At 41.9% G+C, this 20,015-nt stretch overlaps 2 protein-coding genes across 3 annotated transcripts; both read right to left on the reverse strand.

Annotated features, from left to right (window-relative positions):
- Window positions 1-9,928: 9,928 nt before the first annotated feature.
- On the reverse strand, window positions 9,929-13,162 carry leng1 (leukocyte receptor cluster (LRC) member 1). 2 transcript variants are annotated; one of them, XM_029504879.1, is made up of 5 exons: window positions 13,116-13,162; window positions 12,601-12,796; window positions 11,910-12,095; window positions 11,338-11,627; window positions 9,929-11,165 (listed from the first exon to the last, which is right to left on the reverse strand). In XM_029504879.1, the coding sequence occupies exons 2-5, from the start codon at window positions 12,730-12,732 to the stop codon at window positions 10,946-10,948; spliced, it is 828 nt and encodes a 275-aa protein (XP_029360739.1). In that variant the 5' UTR covers window positions 12,733-12,796; window positions 13,116-13,162; the 3' UTR covers window positions 9,929-10,945. The 2 variants fall into 2 exon arrangements, with proteins under 2 accessions (XP_029360739.1, XP_029360740.1); XM_029504880.1 differs by having other exon boundaries at window positions 12,601-12,872; window positions 13,116-13,158.
- Window positions 13,163-13,700: 538 nt separating this feature from the next.
- Window positions 13,701-18,628, reverse strand: tmc4 (transmembrane channel-like 4). The gene is made up of 16 exons (XM_029505228.1): window positions 18,598-18,628; window positions 18,282-18,465; window positions 17,784-17,932; window positions 17,474-17,623; window positions 16,784-16,869; window positions 16,505-16,650; window positions 16,168-16,315; window positions 15,873-16,031; window positions 15,647-15,804; window positions 15,362-15,485; window positions 14,967-15,064; window positions 14,658-14,841; window positions 14,442-14,572; window positions 14,155-14,310; window positions 13,939-14,017; window positions 13,701-13,793 (listed from the first exon to the last, which is right to left on the reverse strand). The coding sequence occupies exons 1-16, from the start codon at window positions 18,626-18,628 to the stop codon at window positions 13,701-13,703; spliced, it is 2,076 nt and encodes a 691-aa protein (XP_029361088.1).
- Between the last annotated feature and the right edge of the window lie 1,387 nt (window positions 18,629-20,015).

The following is a 20,015-nucleotide window of genomic DNA, read 5'->3' on the forward strand; positions in this document are numbered from 1 at the left end:
AGAAGTGCTCTGTGGCTGTTGGGTCTGCATCTTCAGACAGGCTGGAGTGTGTCACGGTTGTCCCACTGCTGTGTCTCTCAGGAGACATGAAGGGAGAGTCATCCTCGTCTGAGTAGGTAGGACTGGACGAAGACTGCCTTTCAACCTGGGAGTTTGAAGGCTGAGATCGTGGTAGGTTGCGGTAAATCGGACGCAAGGGGTTTTCTCGACGAACAGGGGAGTCAAAGTTTTTTGCATGTGACTGAGAAGTCTCCTTGGTGTTGTGCAGTGATGCTGCATGCCCGGTGACATTTTCTCTATCAGGCAGGTCACAGGATAATGGATCTCTATTGGATTTCTGCATCTGGGGCTTACTGTATCTTGAGTAACTGTCAGCTGTGTTGTAGCTGGGGCAGCTTCTTTGTGGTTTGGAGTGGGGCGGCAATGGGGGAGGACACATTTGAGGAGGCTGGGGGTAAACTGGATGGCTCGATGGGGGAAGGGAAGGGGAGAGGGATGGGGATGGGGGCAGAGTCTGTCGGGCGCGATGTAGCCCCAAATGGTCAAAGGTAGAAGGTGGGCAACTGCTCATGTGATGGGGGTCTGTCTCGATTTTTCCACTGATGGTGTAGTGAGGCAGTCCTCTGTATCCAAGTGGAGGGGCAGGGAGGGGACGCGAGTGAAGGTGGTTGGCTGATGACATGGACATAGAGCGAGGTTTGGGAGGCAGGACTGGTGCTTGTGAACTTGTCAATGACTTTTTATCTGCATCACTGCTCTTTTTCTCCTCCTCATCGTCATCCCCTAAATCGACTACAGAGAAGTCAGTCACTCTGCTTGAAGTGTCTCTGAACTCTGCCACACCTGTGTTAGGCACCTGGAGCTGGACTTCACTGGATCTGACAGTCTGAAGTCCCTTGCCACACTTGTCAGAGGAACAATAAGGGACTTGCTCTTTTCCTGTCATCCCGCTGCGAATCTCCACAAGCTCCATGTCTCCAGTGCAAATCGAGTCAGAACGGAAAGAGGTCTTTCCTTTAAGAGTTGGTGACTTGTCCTGGGGCGTGTGCTCTTCTAATCTGATGTAGTACTCACTGGCAAGGGAGGGGCTGCGAGCACTAATAACAGGGACCACAGTGGGAGTGTCCAAAGACTGCCTGTGGTTATTATTGCCAGTCGGGATTGGCTGAGGAGGAGGAAGAGGTTTGTAACCTCGTCTGGCATGAGCTCTCTCCCAGAAATACTCAAAGTTCAACCCTTTGCTAGTTTCGGTGACAGTCAGGATGTCATCCAGTTCAGACGAAGAGGGGGTGATACAGTTCCCCACTGGGCCCAGCAAGGGGTAGGAGTTGTCTGTCTCGTCCCTGACATACTCTCTCTCCCTTTGCCGCTCATTTGCTGCAATCTGAAAGGCAGGTGGTCGGAGTAAGTCCCAGCGCCTTTCAAATGACTCCTCACTCTCTCCTCTTCGTCCTCTGCCCTCCTCATACTCCTCATCCTCTTCATCTTCCTCCCCAACACTCCCCCTTGCCATTCCTCTCTCAGCGGCCAGCAGGGAGGAGAGCAGGAGGAATATCTCAGCTACAGAGGGGCGTTGAGATGGAGGTAACCAACAGGACTGCATGATCTCATACCTGCAGAGAAGACAGAAAGGTTTCAGTTTTGCTTAGGGAGACACATTTTGGGCATTTTTGCTTCATGTAGTTAGTTAGTGACTAAGTACACTGACCAGTAGTCTGCATGGGAGAGTTTGAGTCTCGGCTGGGCCAATGTGATCTGTCGCTCCCTAATAACAAAGGTCAGGACCTCTTCATCACTAAGGTGTCTGTGGGGCTGAGAACCAAATTCAAATAGTTCCCATATCACCACCCCTAAGGACCTGAAACAGAAAAAGATACCCAGGCAATGAGACACACATTTTCACAGACCTATTCATTCTTTATTATGTAATAGTTTTACAGAAACACCTCATTTACACTAATATCTGACTTCTAAGCAGGCATAGCAAGAAAAGTGAAAAACATGTTAGATTATTATTTGAGGGAACAATGTGTGTGGAAAAGGAACAAGTTGTAGAACACATGAAGTAAATACCTTCTTTAAATCTTGATCAATAATTTCCCTTGTGAGAGCACAGCGTACACTAGCTCTACTTCTGAATTTCATTCCCAAAATGTGTTCTTGTTTGTACAGTCAATAAACATATTAAAGGGGGGAGTTTGTAACATCAGAGCCTGAGCGTTCAGTCCTGTTTGGGCTTTTGTTCTTTCATCACTCCCCCTGGAATTACTGGGCCTCGTTGTAGCACCAAGACTGCTGACAGACGGATGAACTCCCAGATTCTATTTCAGCAAAATTGCGATTACACTGATGTAAAGAGTTTTGCTTAAGCATCCGTTGAAGGAGGTGCTGGAAAAATATTAAAAAGCAACTTGCTTTGGCTCTTTTCATTCCACTTTAATTTAAGATCCATTAAATGTGGAAAACTGCATCAGCACCAAGAGATTTAAAGCTTACTCTTTTTTCACTAGGACATTTAATGCTGAAGCATAACTGCATACTTTTATATTAAAATATACTTTTAGCTAAACAGTTTAATAGGTGGAGAAGAAAAGGGCTTTCATGAAACCAATAAAACCCACATAAACTGACCGTAACTATCTGTGCTTGTTAATTTTTCAGTAGCACCATATATAAACAACTGCAATAACTTTATAACGTACCACACATTGCTGGTCTTGGTTTGGTCTGTAACAATAAGAGATCCTCTGTATTCCTCCAGCAGCTCAGGAGCGATCCAGCGTAGTGGGATCCATAACTTGTCTGGAGTCAGGTAATAGTCCTCCTGCATTAAAACATACAAGAATTATATAGATTTCATCATGGCTATACCGACAAAAAATTTAGACAATAAAGACAATGACTTCGCACATCCACATACCTTATAGTGGTTGTGTGAAAGGCCGTAGTCCCCTATCCTAACAGTGAGGTCTGAAGTCAGCAGGCAGTTTCTTAAAGCCAAATCACTACAGCAAAGAGAACACAAAACCAAAAATCAGCCCCATCAATCACAGAAACGTGTCGGTATCTATCCGTGACATAAATTCTTTGTTAAAGAGTTTGGTGGTGAAAATGACTGACCTGTGGATGTAGTTGTTTTCATGTAGATGCAGCAGGCCTGAGGTGATCTCAAAAGCCATTCTCTGAAGAGTCAACAAATCCCGGGTTGGTAGGTCTGGAGTCATGCCTTCGGACTTGCGCTGGGCTCGTAGATACCTTTTCAGGTCACCCTATTGGCACATCATGAAAATAATGCAGCAACTGAAATATAAGTGGTCCTAAGTAGATGAATTAATGCCAGATCAACAATAAGCCTGTGTGGCAAGTGTTTGCACTGTTTTCCTGCTGTAGAGATAAAACCTGCAACAACATTGCACAGGCAAAGACAACATTTGTGACTTCCGCAGTAAATACATCCAATTTAAGGTGTTTTTCATGACAGAGCTTCAAAAAAGGCAGGGGAATTGGTGATGAGCTAGCGGCCTTTGTATTAGTCATTTGTGCTTCAGGAAGAACAATCAGGAAATAAAATGAGGACTATATAAAAGGGTGAAAAATATCAGCGAGGACAGGACAATAGGAAATGTTATCAAACTGGGTAATGGCAGTCTATGAGGACTCAAGTGTTATTTGGCCTCTCTTGCTGTGTTGCTGTAAACTCCCTGTGTCTTTGTTTGGAGTCCGCTCATATGCTTTTCTTAATCAGCCAGTGATTAAGCCAGCTAAGAGAAGGAAAACAAACGATTGTGCAGATGCAAATCAGATTTCAGTGAGTCTTGGACATCTATACTTGTCATAACAAGTATAGATTATGACATTATGACAAGTATAGATGTCTTGGACATCTATACTTGTCATAATTCATTATTGCTGCATTATTGCATTATTGCTTGCTAGTATGCACACTGACATCAATACAAGGCATAAATAATTTAACCAGCTCCTGAAAAAGAACCATTATTAAAACTCCCAAAAAATATGTAACACAGCAGCATGCATGCATTTCATAGCTGACAAAAGCAGTCTGGTAATTAGCACGTTTTTGAAAACAACACATCACAATAACAGAACTCAACAGATGCTATAACATTTTGCATGAATTTGCGATATCAGTGCCACCTGAACAAAATAATTACAGTAAGTATCAGATGAAGTGTTTATCTTAATAACGCCTCTTATACAGTGTAACATTTGACTGTTTTTGGCATTTCATTTTGTCTACCCCATGTTCATTTTGTCCCTTATACACAGTATATTATCAAATTAAATGGATGGATTTATATTTACCAGCTGACAGAACTCCATAACCAGGAGGAACGGGATGCTCTCACTGCACTGCCCCAAACACTGTAGGATGTTGGGATGTTTAAGGCTCCTGATGGGAGAAAGAGAAATCAGACAGACTCATAGATAAATTAGTAGATTTAGGAAATTAGATGGTTAGCACTCATGGTTTGTGTTGTACCTGTACGGCTCTGAATCTGCCAAGAACTTCCTCTGCTCCAGAGGACTGGCACTGACACGCAGCTCTTTCACCACAGCCTGAGATGAGCTGCAGTCACACAGCACTTCAGCTAGGATCACCTAAGAGAGATCATTACACAATGATTTGGTGGAGTACTCAGGAGAAGGATGCTCGGAGTAAAAGAACTATTTTGACTTTGGACTTGTCATCTCATTCATCACCAGTATTGTATGTAACAAGCATTCATTTATTCATTCATTCATTCATCTTCTGCTGCTTATCCATTTACAGGTGTTGGAAGTCAATCCCTGCTCACATTGGGCAAGGGCAAGGTACACCCTGGACAGGTCACCAGTCCATCACAGGGCTGACAGACAGAGACAGACAGAGACCAACAGCCACTCACACTCACACTCAGACCTACGGACAATTTAGAATCACCCATTAACCAAAACATGATGTCTTTGGACGGTGGGAGGAAACCAGAGTACCCGGAGAACATACAAACTCTGCCCTGAAAAGCCGGTTGGGAACCGAACCCATGACCTTCTTACTGTGTGGCAACAGAGCCGTGCTGCCCTGTAATGAACACGTGGTTCTCATTTCACCTTAATTCACAATGCAAATGATATCTCATTGTGACATTGTCATCCTACCTTTCCAAACCAGCCATTTCCTATCTCCTGAAGGTAGTTTAAAGTGTGCCTTTTGAAGCACTGAGATTTGGAGTCTGCAAAGAATAAGAAAAATAAAAAAAGATCAGGGACATCGAAGATGTCAGCATGTGATGTTCCTTATGACATAATATCTCACAAAAGGGGCTAAAAACATCTTTGAAGAAAAACTGTGTTTACGGTACAGCTTGTAGGTACAGTCAACACAAGCTACCACATAGTTCTGCAGTTTCAACAAAAAATGATTATACTGGCTAGTCAATTTATCTGCCATTAAGCTCTTCAGTGGAATAGTTTATAAAACATCTGAAGTCTGTAAAAATATCCATAACAATTTCTGAGAGTTCAAGGTACCAGTATCAAATATATCATTTTTCTTGATCAACAGCTGTCAACAGTTTTTCTGTCAATCAACTAATCAATAACTTAACTAATTAAGCTGTATCTGATACCATCTATGGCTCCAAGGTCCGTGGACCTTTTACCCTGTCACTGCATGTCAGCTACAGTTTACACTTGACTTACATTTGCTAAGGAGGTCAATGCTACTGACTTCACACTCAGTTTGAATCCACATCAGTGATTCAGGAAACACATCTGAGTCCAGCTTCAAACCCCTGAAATGAAAGCTATGTCCAAATGAAAGCTGGAGTTGTTTAAGGTGGTTACCTGCTCCATCCTGCAGGGCAGGACAGTTGGACCTGTCTCTGACTGGTAAAGTGTAGACCTCAGGCAGGGAGGGACATGATGACAGGCTATCCTCCTGGATGGGACTGGAGCCTCCAGAGCACTCCTCCCCTTCTGCATTGTCAAACTCCTGGTTGAGGTAAGAACAGTACAGATAGATCACAATACTGGTATCATTAGAAAGGAAAATAAACCATCCCCTTTCACCTAATAATAAGGTTGAATTTAGCAATATCAAGCACAGACACTGAGGGACAAACCACTAATGACTGATGAACTAATGAACTAATGACAGCCTGTCCGCTTACAAAACTACAACTGTGTTGTTTCAAAAGCCCAAGGCTTAGCAAACATTAGCAAAAGAAATGACTATTGACAATTTCTACTTCATTAAGTAGGAATCATTGACACTCATCTCAATTTCCATAAAAAATAATCCTGTAATTTATCAAGTCTGGCTAAAAACCATATAGGTGTGCACAAAAGTTGTGACAAAACAAAGAAAGAAAGCAGAGAGAGATGAATAAATCTCTTACATGTTGAAGACTTACATTGAATCCCACTCCTCCTCTCTTACAGCACAGGCAGGTGAGGAGCAGCAGAACAAAAGAGACGAGTCCCGAGCAAGAGATGAGGATGACAACGTAGGGTGGAGGTGAGAGGGATGCAGCCCTAGACTGAGAAACTGAGAGGAAGACAAATGCAAAGCAGAGGATTTAATATAGAAAGTAAGGGTACTTGTGGTTCTACAAGGTGGAGGGGGTGGGGCACACTGTTAGGTTTAGGTCAGTGAGAAGAAAAAGAGACTTCAATGAATCAGAGAAGTGTAAAATCTTGTTACAGAGGTGTTTTGTTTAAAGGGAAGCCATTGGAGCATTTTCTTAGCAGCAGGTTTATGGGACAAAGTGGACAGCCCCAATGGATAGTTTGCATCAGGGATTTGGAGGGTAAAAAAACAGGAAAAGAAACTACGTTCAAGATCAAAAATATTGCTTGAATTAGTAAAAGAAAACAGAGACTCGAATTAAAGTTTGAAAGTGGGAGAATATACCATTCCATTGAGGAAAAAAGCATGGGGAGAGAGGGAAATATCAGAAATGGCATTCCACTCAGGAAACACAGTTAAGAAGCAGGAGAGGGGTGGCTGGAGTTATCATTTAGGTAAAAAGGGGTGCTAACTGGGAAGGGATTGGAAACTGGAAAAGAATTACTGAAATCAGGAAGGTTTACTACTCAGGTGAGAGAGGGAAGGATCGGGACATTTGATATTTGTACCTCAACGTAGTCGATTGTGAGAAGTGAACCATCTGTAGAAAAGAAAAGGGGCAGGGCAGGGTGGTTAAATACCCTTCAGGGATTATCTAAAGGTTTCACTTAAATACGATAGCCAAAACATGTTCAACACATTATTACTAATGATAGATGATGACACCTGAAAACAATCAGACGGTGTCCTGTGCTGTGCTTCTTGCAGTGAGCAAATTTTACATCAATGACTTAGTCTGTCCTCTCTGTAGTCAGAGCAGCATTTGAGGCAGCTGGGGTTACATTAGCAGGTTATATGTATTTCTGCGTGAATACAAAATTGAAACAAATATGTTCTATCACTATTGTTATTATTATTATCATTATTAACATGGCTGCAATTAAATTGCTCAGCTGTGTTGTTTTGGTAGAAGGTATCTAATTTTTATCCCGTTCCCCTCACAGAATCCAAAAATATACCGATTCACACGGTGATGATATTGTAAACACTACATACATGAATTTTTAAGTATATTGAATAATTTACCAACTTAATAAATACTGTAAAATGATGGTCAACATTCTATTAAAAATAAAAGACACAAACACATGATGTTCCTGTGTTTGAAAAAAAAAATCAATAAATAGGCCTCAATTAACATTTTGTTGGTTCCGAAAAGTTGCAACATGGATGAGAGGAGGATGTGTTCAGCATATGAAACTGCCTTTAAATGAATGTGCAGGCTTCATGGTGACTGATCCAAGGAAAATCCACGGACTGGATGGCAGTAAATATATATAATAAGTCCTATGTGAATGGAGACAAAGACAGATAAGGCTAATCGTTCATGCAGGTAATTGCACCTGAAAAGCAGAGGAGGCATGTTAAATCTAAATGACCCTCTCTGGCAGTAAACATGCACCACAAACACGAACAGGGGCTCCTTTCCTGATGCACAATTCCTGTGCAGAGCTATTCTTTCATCTTTCCCTAGACAGATGTCCAGACAGACACTGCATATAAATAGGAATCTAATACGGGGCCTTTTCCACCAGCCCCGTGCCAACAGCTCTTATCAAAACAATACACCACAATACAATGACTGCACACATTACACACACACAGCACTCTGCCACATCTTGGGGGAAGCAGGCATATTCAGATGGGGGGAAATAAAGATGCAGCAGTGCTTAATAGGCTCGATAATGTCCGGTGCCAAGCGGGGGCTGTTTATGGACTAAAAATATCGCACTGATCGACAATTTTAGCCTGCTATTCATACAATATAGGCCGTTTCTGAATGCCATCGATGTGAGGCCCGTGATCGAAACACCCCCCCCCCCCGATATTTTCATCACTGCATGCAAATATGGTCCCCGACCATCAGCCAATCCGTTTGGGTTAAGTCAGTCACCTACTGCAATAATAATTCGCATTACGGGCCATTCTGTTAAAATACTATTCACCCCCATGTAGAGGCCTTTTCATAAACTGACTACATCCCCCCTCTCTCTTCCTTTCTCCAGCATCACTGACAGGTTCAACCCCCCTCCCTCCCCCAAACACACACACACACACACACACACACACACACACACACACATCCCTCCACCACCAGCATCCTCCTCTCCTCCGACCGTGCTCACCTTCCCTCTGCGGGGCTCCGAGGGCTCTCTCCGGGCTGAAGTACGACATGATCCCCGCCAGCGCCACCATCAGCCAGCAGTGCGGCCGCATCGTCGTCGCGTCCGGAGCAACAACAACAACACCATCCGAGCGACGCCGCCGACTGTCGGTGTCGGTGTCTTCGCTGCCGTCCCCCCCGCCACGGTCTGTGCCGTCTCGGGGCTCACGCTGTCTCCGTCTCCAACCGCCGCCCCCCCCTCCGCCTTCTCTCCTGATAATAAAGAGCGGCTCCTCGCCTTCCTTGTTGTGCCCTCCTCCCTCCTCCCCCCTCCCGCTCTAATCCGCAATTAAACACGGTGTGTGAGAGGCTCTATTGTGCGTCCTCTGTCCGCCGCTAGCTGCACATCCCGGGGGGGGGGGGGGGGTCGACCTCCGAAAACAGCCGTCCGCTCTTCCTCCAGTCACATATGTAGTCCTCACATATATGTGTGTTTTTTTCTTTTTAGCTGTTTATTCATTAGCTTTCTCCGCGTACCTCAGTGTTGAAGGGTCGTCTGTGTTTTTCTCCTCCGCCAGCCTACGTCAGACACACGGGGCGCATTGTCACGGTCTAGCTTCATCATCATAATACCAACCCTGACGAAAAAAAATAAAAAAAAAGAAAAAATCAGTGTGTTGATCTTCCCACAGGGAGCTGCTGATGTGTATGTGGGTTTCTATTGATCCCATATTGAATCTTTAATCTCTTAAAGCAGGCTCCCCCGTAGAGACCCACTTCAGTGGACTTTTGGGTGTGAAGTAATGTTAGCAGTCCTATTTAATTTTTTTTTTTATAAGAAAAAATAAAAAGACAAGTGTTGACTGACCACGCCTTCAATGAAAGAGGACCTATGGAGATATTAATCAATTAAATCGTCAATAAAGCTGTTGTCCGTTTCCACTGAGTTAACAGCTTCCTAAAATTAGTGCAGTCTGAGGCAACAGTCCTGTGATAAATCTGTTGTTTGTTTTTTTTTTTTTGAGTGTTGACCCAGGTTTATCACTATTTTAAAAACTAGTTTGCGTGGCCATGAATAACAAGTAAATGTCATTTCGATGTGGGAGTATGTAATTATCTGAATACCTTATTCTTAGCAGACATTACCAGGAAAAGCACAAGAATTACCAATAACATGACCAACGGCTCAGGTGTTCAGTCAGCCAGCAAGAACAATAGAACTGAATCCCTTTATTTTTTAGACATGCTTCTGTTACAGTTTCGTGTCAAAATGTCTTTTGTGAAAAAGGCATTTGTTTTATCAACAACAAAACGGATAAAATGTCCTGTAACATCCTCATGTCTCCCTGGATTTGTTCATGTATACAGGCCTCACATAAGGAATATAGGGACTTCAGAAACATTTAACAAAAACAGAAATTGTATACAATTTAATGACTTCAGCCTTTAAGTTTAAATCAGACATGTACTGTATGACATGCAGCCAAATGTAAAATTTACTAGATTAGTTTCTCAATTAATTCTTTAATCCATAAATTGTTGGAAAATAATGAAAAGACTAATCAGGATTTTTTGAACCTAAAGTAAAAATACCTTATTTAACCATTTTGAAGCAATAGTCCAAACCCAAAATGATGGGTGGAATTTTTGCTAAAATGGCTAAAAACAATTTAGCATTTATCAGATTTACAATATAATTTTCTGTTGTTGTTCAAACTGACTAATCAATTGATCATCTCAGTTCTACTCTCTACTGTGATAATTCAACCAAGTCCAAGTCAATCACCTTCAAACCTTTTCCATTTTCTAATCATAATATAGACGGGTTGTTCACTGACTGTTTTCTCGGCAGACAGCCTGGGCTCATACCCCCTGCAATGGAGACCGCTTGTCCTGCAGCAAAACAGTGCAGGGGTTGAGGTAACTGCAGCTGAACCTCACCTTTGACCTGGGTGATGCAGGAATTTGCTTTTCTGGTTGCACAAAAATGAATAAAAACAGAGGATAAGAGACCTACGAGATGTCTAATGATCAAATCTTTGCCAATAGCACGAGCAGGTTACAAGCATTCATTATGTGGCTCTTTACCCTCTTTCCATGCACCTCCTTGCTGCTGGACCCTTACATTTGTAAACAACCTGCTGCTCACAGCATTTGTCCTGACAGCAGACATCCTACATCATTGGTTTCAAACAACTTATAAAAACAGCTCATGATTTTAATATTTCATCTCTCCAGCTGTCTTGATCACGCCTTTGTCGCTTGCGCGCTAGTTCTGGGAAGAAGGCGCTGTTGTATGGTCTATCCCTCTCATTCAGCTCACGGCCTTTTTCCTTCCCTTTGCCGTTCCTCTGGTCAAGCAGAGCCTGGGCTCGCCTCCTCTCTTCAGCCTCCCTCTGTAAACGCTCAGCCCGCAGCTGTTCTATGGAGCTGGAAGTGAATAGAATAGAAATTTTTCATTTTTGTTATATTCTTAAACTGACAACTAGAATTTCTGCTGGGGCGAGATAAGTACTTTAGTTTATTGTTATGATATTTTGAGCAATTTATTTAAAAACTGTTCATTAATTAATGTGCAGACAAGTAATGTGGACCTTCTTACCTCTCTCCGCTGCTCCGTTTCTCACTTTTGTTTCTTTTTTCTTTTTTCTTGCTCTTGTGTTCTTTTTTGCCTTTTACTGCTAGAGCTTTCTTCATATCTTTCAAGGGGTCCAAACTATCCTTCAATCTACGATCCTTTTTCTCTCTCTCCTCTTCACTTACTCCCTTTCTTTTATCTTTTTCTTTCCCTTCTTCTTTTTCTTGACTGCTTTTCAGGTACCATGGAGTGACCTCGGACCCCGGCTGGGGTCCAAGAGAAACAAGCAAGCCAATGGCACGCTCCTGCTTCTCCTAAAAGCAATTAAAATAAATAAAATGAGGAAAACCATTCATTGTTGACTAACTGTTTAAAGACAAAAAGAAGCAGATTGATTATTAAATCTGGATCATGTTTTTTATGATGTTGCTTTCTAATAGCACTTCTGTGTGCACAATCTGGAGAAAAAAAAGATGACTAAGGAAATTGCTTAACCCTGGTTATTCTTTTGTGTAAAGACAGAAATAGTATGACAATTATAAAACCACAAAAAAGAAACTATGCCAGTGAAGAGAGACGGCTAGCATCACCATTACCTTTTCTTCTTTCTTTTCTCTGAGGTACTCTTCATTCCCCTTCTTCTCTGAGGACTCCTCCAGAGGAAAAAGATTGAGGTGCTCCAGAGCTCCACTTCCTCCAGTCTGGTCTTCATCTTCATCTTTCCTTCCTCCTTCTGTCTGCAGAGCAGCTCGGGCTTTTCTTCTAAGATACTCTGTACGTGCCTATGAGTAAAATATTATTACAAATTGAATATTTTAAAATAAATTAAGACTTAATATCACAGGTGGCCAGAGCCAGTTCATTGACTATTATTGCATTTTCTATAAAGGGCACGAGTGCTGCACCCAAAGGTGTTCTGTCTGTAAAGAAATATTCAAATTATATATGTGAAAAGCATAAGCTGCCTGGATCTATAAAGGTGATTTCCAAAGATACATTTTAAATCCTTGGAGCCCTTGGACTGGCCACCTCAAGTAGTCGATATCATCCACTGATTATCAATTCACTGAATTATCTCAAATGTACATTATTCATGAAAATAACAGTTTAAGGTACTCGCACTGGTTTCCTGTCAGGTTCAGGATGGATTTCACTGTTGAAGCTGCACAAATTCTTAATTTGTGCGGTTAGTTTAAAATGTTAGCTTCACCTGTCCACGTTCGTTTATATTTCTTTATGTGAAGCCTTAAACATGCAGCCTGACCGCGGATCGCTGCAGTCAGTCACCTCTTGCTCGGCGCGCTCCACGCGCCGCTTGGCCTCGCGCTCTTCCTCCGCCGCCTGGGCTTCGTCCCTCCGCACTCGCGCGACGTTGTCCTTATTGCGAACGTGCCAGCTCTTCTTCGGAAGGATGTTCATCGTTGCCTTGACGACTGATGGTCGTTAGCAGCCAGTTAGCTCGGCAGGCTAACGTCGAGTGGAGCTGGACGAGTAGAGTGAGCGGTGAACAGGAAGTAAATTAGTTTTTGTTTGTTTGTTCTTTCAGAAAACCGGCATGTCTGTACGAGGAGGAAGGTGAGGTGTGAGTTAAGTTATGAACTGGCTAGAGATGTTGACAGAGAAAACAGAGAAGCCAGGTGTTTTTAGTGTCCGTGCAGATAGCTGGCTAAATTAAAGCTAGCCTTTGTTTTCTACTTCCCATCTTCCATTATACCTCACAACTGTGAACAAACCTATTTAAACCACTACATTAATCAAACACATGATAATCACAGAAGACTCTGGTACTAACTCGTACTTACAGGGAGAATGACTGCTGCTGTTAGCGGACGCCCGGAAGAAGTGTGGAACCGTAGCGGAAGTAAACATTACACATTGATGCAACACCACAGCTTTGACACTAGATGGGGTTGGACTCGTTATCAGGAGCAGTAGAGGAATTTTGTTTTATTATGTAAAAGGAACAAAAATCAGTCATCTTTTTACAGGAGTGCCTTCTAAAACACAGTCAGCATCACGTTAAAGTGCATTCAGTCCTTCCAGATGCCTCATCTTTAATGTCTAAAGCATTACTCAGTGCATGTGCATGTAATCCAGGCATCAAGTCTTTCATGTCTTTTAAAGGATCAGGATTGGCACAAAACTAGCAGTGAGGCCAAAAATCATGCTTGCTTGCAATTTCACTGAATCACATAGGAACTTAGCAGTTTCAGACTTTGGATACATTCTTAATGTGTCAAACTCTGAACGTTTATCATTGTTGTTAGTCAAGGTCAAGCCAGATGTAACAATGAACAAAATACATTTATGAGTATAAGGGGATCTTAAGGTCATGAAAATGTGGAAAACGAACAAAAAGCAGCCCAATACAAACATGGTCCATATTTTCAGTCTTGTAGTCTTGAATTGCGTCTGGGTATCTGAAGCTTTTTACTCACTTCCTGAATCTGCTTGACCAAGAACTTCTTGTCATAGCCCTCCTGCAAAGCAAACACCCACTATTGCATTAGTAAAATGAAATACCTGTGAGCAATACAAAGCAATATTGGGTATCTTATAAATGATGAAATTCAAGACCATGTAAGTCGAATAAGTACACCACGAAGGTTAATGCAAACAGCTTACCAGTTTTAGCTGTGCTTTTAGCAGAGCAACATTTCTCCCATAGACAGAGGCTAAGGCTATGAAATAGCACATCACCACACTGTTTGGCAAGAAAGAGCCATGGTTATAGGTTATGAAAATGGACACCAAATATAGGCCAAAATGTATATTTAGATTTAAATACAACACTATATACAACCACAGAAATTGTCTTGTAGAAAGTGCAAGTATACTCACCATGATAACACAAAGAGAGGAATGGAGAATGCCTGGGAACCAATGAAGAAGAGAAACTCCTGAGTAGTTTTAGACAGGCTGTAGAAAGATGTTGGTACAACTGACCACATGTTGGGGAAGAAACGGAAAGGACCGCAACCCATAGATGGACGGATCCTGTAAAGACAGAAAGAAATGCCTATTTTTAACAATGTAATATAATGTGGGAAACATATTTACGCAAAGTTGCATGGATGTCCTGTGAATTAAATATCACTAGAGGACAGGATGTGGAAAATAACACTCACTCAGCCAGGCTGTAAATCATTACAACTGTGGCCAGGCCCCATCCAAACAGGAGTACTACAAGGAAATAGATAGTAGAGGTAGTGGAGCGAAATGTTCTCACTGCTGGTCGGCAATTATGGAAGAGTGTGACCTGTAATGGGTTCATGAAACAGTGTTAGGGTTAAATCCATGTGGCATTGTGTGAAATGTTGGCATTATTGAAGTCTAATCTTCACCTTCTTGCAGTAGAAGAGGATGACAAACTTAATTGTATTGATGAGTGGCAACAGGGGGCAGAAAAGCGCTCCCATCCAAACCACAGTTTGACCATAAACGAGGCCAAGAACATTGGAAGGAACCACAAACTCCTGCCGACCCAGCCACTGAGCCAGCTTACAAGACCAGTTGTCCACTACCATCCTGACACACACAGAAACAGTACAGGCACGTGGTTAACATACTTCCAGTAAACACTGTCTTAGACATTTTGAAATAAGTTTCTGCATCATTTAACATAGAGCAATTTTTCAAATATTGATTCCTACCTGCGTGGGAACTCCACAAAGATAAGCAGAGTGATGGAGATGAGGAGATCGAACAGTGTCAGCTTGTACATTTCCTGTCCTACACGTGTTTCCCAGCACTACATCATGATACAATAAGAAAATGTTTTCTCATTTTTAACAAGACAATAACAGATGCAAAATTGGTTTCTCACAGGATTATTGTTGTGTTGCCTCTTCTTCTGTTAGTATTCTGGTGACCTGCAGGCATTTTGAAAAATGATACTAACTCAATCTTTTTTTACGTCTCTCCTCTTTCCTCTGACAGCTGACTGTTGTTGTCAGCTGATTCCACTGTAATATATGTTGATGCAAAAACAAAAAGCAAACAGGAGTTTTAAACAGAGCAAGACAGGAAAGCCAAGTGGCATAATTACCGGGTAGACTTCGTTGTATTGGCACAGTTTACAAGGTGGACTTTCTGTGTCCCCCTCACAGGTGATCTGACCCCACAGGGTGAAGAGGAGGGCACCCAGACTCACCAGACGTAGAAACACTGCCCTGGACAAGCAGATAATTGCTATGTACTATTCTCATACCATACCAAGGTCACATAAGGGGTTTAAAGAAAATCAAATCTGTGCAATATACTATAACTAAGAATTAAATGAAATGTAAATGGCCTAACATTATCTTTCATCCACAGAAACCTCCATACAAACCTTAAGAGTGCCACTATGATGGTGGTGCTGGGGGAGTATCTCTCAACTAAGGCAATCTGGTCACACAGCAGAGGCACCACAAAGTTTCCGATGGTGATGACAATGGAGGGAAGATACTCAAAAAACAATCCCTCGATCCCTTCCTCCCCACTCCTTTGCTGTTTGAAAGATATCATAGTCAAAAGGTCACCAAAGACTGAAACAAGCAGCATCTACTTAAACTTACCTGGCTGAAGTTGGTGGCCTCAAAGATGCCGTAGAAGGCTCCTATAATGAGCCCAAATGCAACAAGGCCCATAAAAATACGTAGTGAGTATAAAACAACTTTTTGAGACAGACTCAGAGCAGCTGCCTGTTTTTTTCTGCTCTCCTCCTCCAGGTCCACCTGACCAAAAGAGAGAGAGAGCGGAGAGATGAGGTGAGGGGTCAATATTGAGAGAAAGAACTGCCACATGTCAATCATGCATCTCTTTCTCCTAACGGCCCAGCTTTTTGCTATGTAGGACGGATCCCCCCCTGACCTGCAGCCGGTAGAGCATGTTTTTCTGCTTCAGTTTGGTAGCTTGGTCTCCAAGGCAACCATAGTCCCAGCCAGTGAACACTATCATGCTGTAGTTCCCCACAGTGCTACCACCCGTTGCCACAGCAACTCGAGCTGCAGTCCCCATGCTGTGTATGAGAAGAGGACACAGATGCAGGTCAAGGTGACACAACTCTCAGCTTTAAAGACATTTTAACGTTCTGGTTATTTTAATCACCAAGCCCTCAGAGACCCAACTCAACACACAAATACATGCAGACATACACACAGGCTAGGTGTTGTTTGTCAATACTGAACCTGAAAGTGATTTTACTGACCGTATTATGATAGAAATGAGACAAAAGGCAAAGTAGAAAGCAGCAGTGAGGAGGTAGGCCAGGGGGATGTTGTAGGAGAAGTTCATATCTGCAACCATTGTATTGTTGTAGTAGCCGTAGAACATGTAGGAATACTCCATAAAACCCTAAACAAAGAGGACAGTCACGTCTGATCAGCCTAAATGCTCATAAAATATGCGGTTAAATCTATTTTCACCAGCAGATTATATGTTAGGAGTATATTGGAGAGAAGCTGTAGCCAATGCTGTAGTGTCTCACCGTTCCTGAGAGTAAGTCGAGGAAATAATTATAGAACACCACCAAGCCTTGAGGATTAGGGTCATAATTCATACATTCCTGGGGACCTGGAAAACACAGCAAGGGGGAAAGTGTACAATCTCTGCATGTATTTTCAGATTAAAGGATACAGGCACTCACTCTCATGACTCTCATCATACAGGCTCTGTCTAACAGTGACTGAGAGTGTGTGTGTTTGTGTAAAAGCTGCAGTGGTGAATGTAGGTCTGTGACTCCCTTGGTAGAAGTGTCTTTGGATTCTAATTCCAACACTGTCAGATAGATAAAGCGAACCTCCGAACACAGCTGTGAAAACTCTGATGGTTTTAGTGAATGAAATCCTTCTGTGACCAATAAAAAAAGTCACCAAGTCAAGGGCCTAATATATCCTCTGTACATAAAGTTCTCTACTGGTTTTTTGGTCATCTTTTTTACTCAGGCACCAGTGAGCATTTCTTTTCTGTTAGTTCTGAAGGCAGGACATCACATTTGGTACAACTGTATCCACTAACAGCTCTGCTTCTGTGAGGATGCTTTGTCTTCACGTAATAAAGAACTAAGCTAAAACGTCAGAATGAAATTAAGATCTGTAAGCATGAAGCTGTGTGTTACCCGCAAGTTAAAGAAAAAGCAAATGGTGGTGAACAAAATGAAGCTTGGAAATATCATTACCTGTGCTGTTAAAAAGGCTGGTGCCCACAGATCTGAAGACAATGCTGGGGATGATGACAAATCCAGCAATCAATAAGAAAGAGAAAAAATTGAGCAACACCAGGAATCGCAGAAACAGAAAGTAAGACTGGACACCACCTCCGTAGTTCCCTGTGGGGTCATGCAAACATGGGTTCATACCACATGTAGGATAAATTACAGCTTTCCTGTGACTGTACTATACACAGAATAGAGTTTGCATAATCTATGGGCCAATATTATTTTATCAAGCCTATTCCTATTCATTTGAAATAATACGGTTGATATGTACCTCCAATCTTTTGCAAAGTCTTTCTCCATAGCACAAAAAACTGCAGAAATCCTCTGGCGCTGTCTTTGAGTTTGCGCACAGATTTGCTCTTGGTCCAATTCCATGGGTGCAGGCTGGAGACCACGGGCACCTGCATCTGCTGCACCTGTCTGAATTTAAACAAACTATTACGACTCTGGACTAATAGTTTGATTTTGGCACGATTTTTTTATTGGTTTTGTAATTCCCAAATCATTCCCAAGACATTTTCTTTTTGTGGGTGCATTTCAAATTCATTTATTCCAGTAAATTAGAAATTGTTTTCAAATTCTTTGAAAATTGCAACCTAATAAAAGAACGCACTACCAAAGTGTTTTTATATAAGAAATTGCCAGTTGCCACAACAACTTAAGACTTTTCTACAGTTCTCCGCAAGTGTGTCAGGTGCTTTAAATTTCATGGTACAAACTTAATTATCTTCTCACTAAAACTAGACCAAAAAATAAGTGTTTGTCCAACCTCACAGCCCTTCTCAGAGCCATGTGCAGTGGGATGCTCCTGAGGTCCCGGGCCGGTCCACTGTTCTGCTCATCATCCTCTGCTGGCTTCGAGCTCCAGTTGAATTGAGGGTAATTCTGATGGGACTCATCAGACGAAACCCGCCGTAACCTGAGAGACTGCCGCTCACCAGGGTATCCATTTCCTGAAAGCAACACATGGTTAATCTGTATATATCAAGAAGGACCTGTCATTTTTCATATTCAATTGATCCTTAACAACCTGAAAGACCGCAGCAAACAGAATGATACACCTTCATTGTATTAACACAGCTTACTTGAGCCTTGTCTCTGTGGTTCATCAGCCATTTCTCTGATGCAGGTTAGCACTAGCTCCTCTGTAATCACTTCTAATTATTTACCAACAAGAGTGAAACACACGGTGAACGAACTCGCCAGGAGGAAATGAAATCTATCCAGAAATTCTTCCCTGTTGTCTTCACTCACGGACTTTACTCCCTTTGCAACTGACCACACAGGCACTTCCTTGTGTGCTTACACCAAATACATCCAGGGAGATAATTACAATTCATTTACAATGTGCAGGTTGAACTAAAGTAAAATGTAGCTGAGGGCCAAAATGTAAATTGCATTATATATTGAAGTATACTGCAGACCTGAGGGATCACTTGGGTGAATTCATTTTGGGCATCGTAGGAAAACAAAATAAATGGGGTTAGTATAATGGATTCATTAGCCATAAATTGTTTGATTAGTCCAGAATGTAGTTTAGTAGAGATTTTTAGCTGAAATAAACCACAAAAACATTACTGTGAGGTAACTACGCAGGCGTGTTTGTGCTCACTAAAGCTGGGGAGTTAATGATTTCCAGGTTTGACGACTACTAACAAATGTGACGTGTTTGTACAACCTTTATCTTAATACATGACACTTGGTAATTGTGAGATGTGTAAAAATAGAATAATTCAGACAACCATGTCAAGAAGTCTTCAAGAGAGAAAACACAAGTGAGTAACATTGGTGAGGAAATGGCGACATGCCACTTGTAACACTGTTACTGTTACAAGGCAGTCGGTGTCACAGTTGTTACTATGTGTGAGGGCAAAGCCTACTGAACTAAACAGACAAAAGACAAACAAATAAGTAGTCCAGAGATTATCTGAAGGACTGTAATCCATAATCATCACTGTGATGTAACAACAAAAATAAAGGACTCTATTTGTGCAGGCACAGGGAGGACAAGGGGTAGCAGCATTACACAAAATCAGTTTCTAATTTAAATCATTTGTGCTATAAGTGAGATTAACCCATAAGGACCCATGACGACATGGTTGTCTCGCCCTATTAACGTTCTGGATGGTTCCATGTTAAGCTAAATCCTTGATTTTTCACTCATGACCAGTGGGGTGCTCATGTGTTTCCAAACCAACTGACTGAACTTGACTGAAAGTTGCATTTGGAAAAACCAGCTAGCTACCTAGTTTGAAGCTAGCTCTTTCTGAGGCTAAATGTAAGATTTATCCAATTCAAGGATTACAATGTTTAAATATCATGCTGTTTGTTAAAAATAAACTATTGTTTACACATTTCTTGAAGAACTTTGAATAAAATGATCAAGTAAATATTGGCAATATTGACACAAATGTCACATTGGGCAGTTAGCCTAAAAACGGTTGAAGAAAATCATTGTGACTTATGTGTCACAATAAGAAAACTAAACATGATCTGATCAGTT

The sequence above is a fragment of the Echeneis naucrates genome, chromosome 6 (genome assembly GCF_900963305.1).
Source record: "Echeneis naucrates chromosome 6, fEcheNa1.1, whole genome shotgun sequence".
Lineage (NCBI taxonomy): Eukaryota > Metazoa > Chordata > Actinopteri > Carangiformes > Echeneidae > Echeneis > Echeneis naucrates.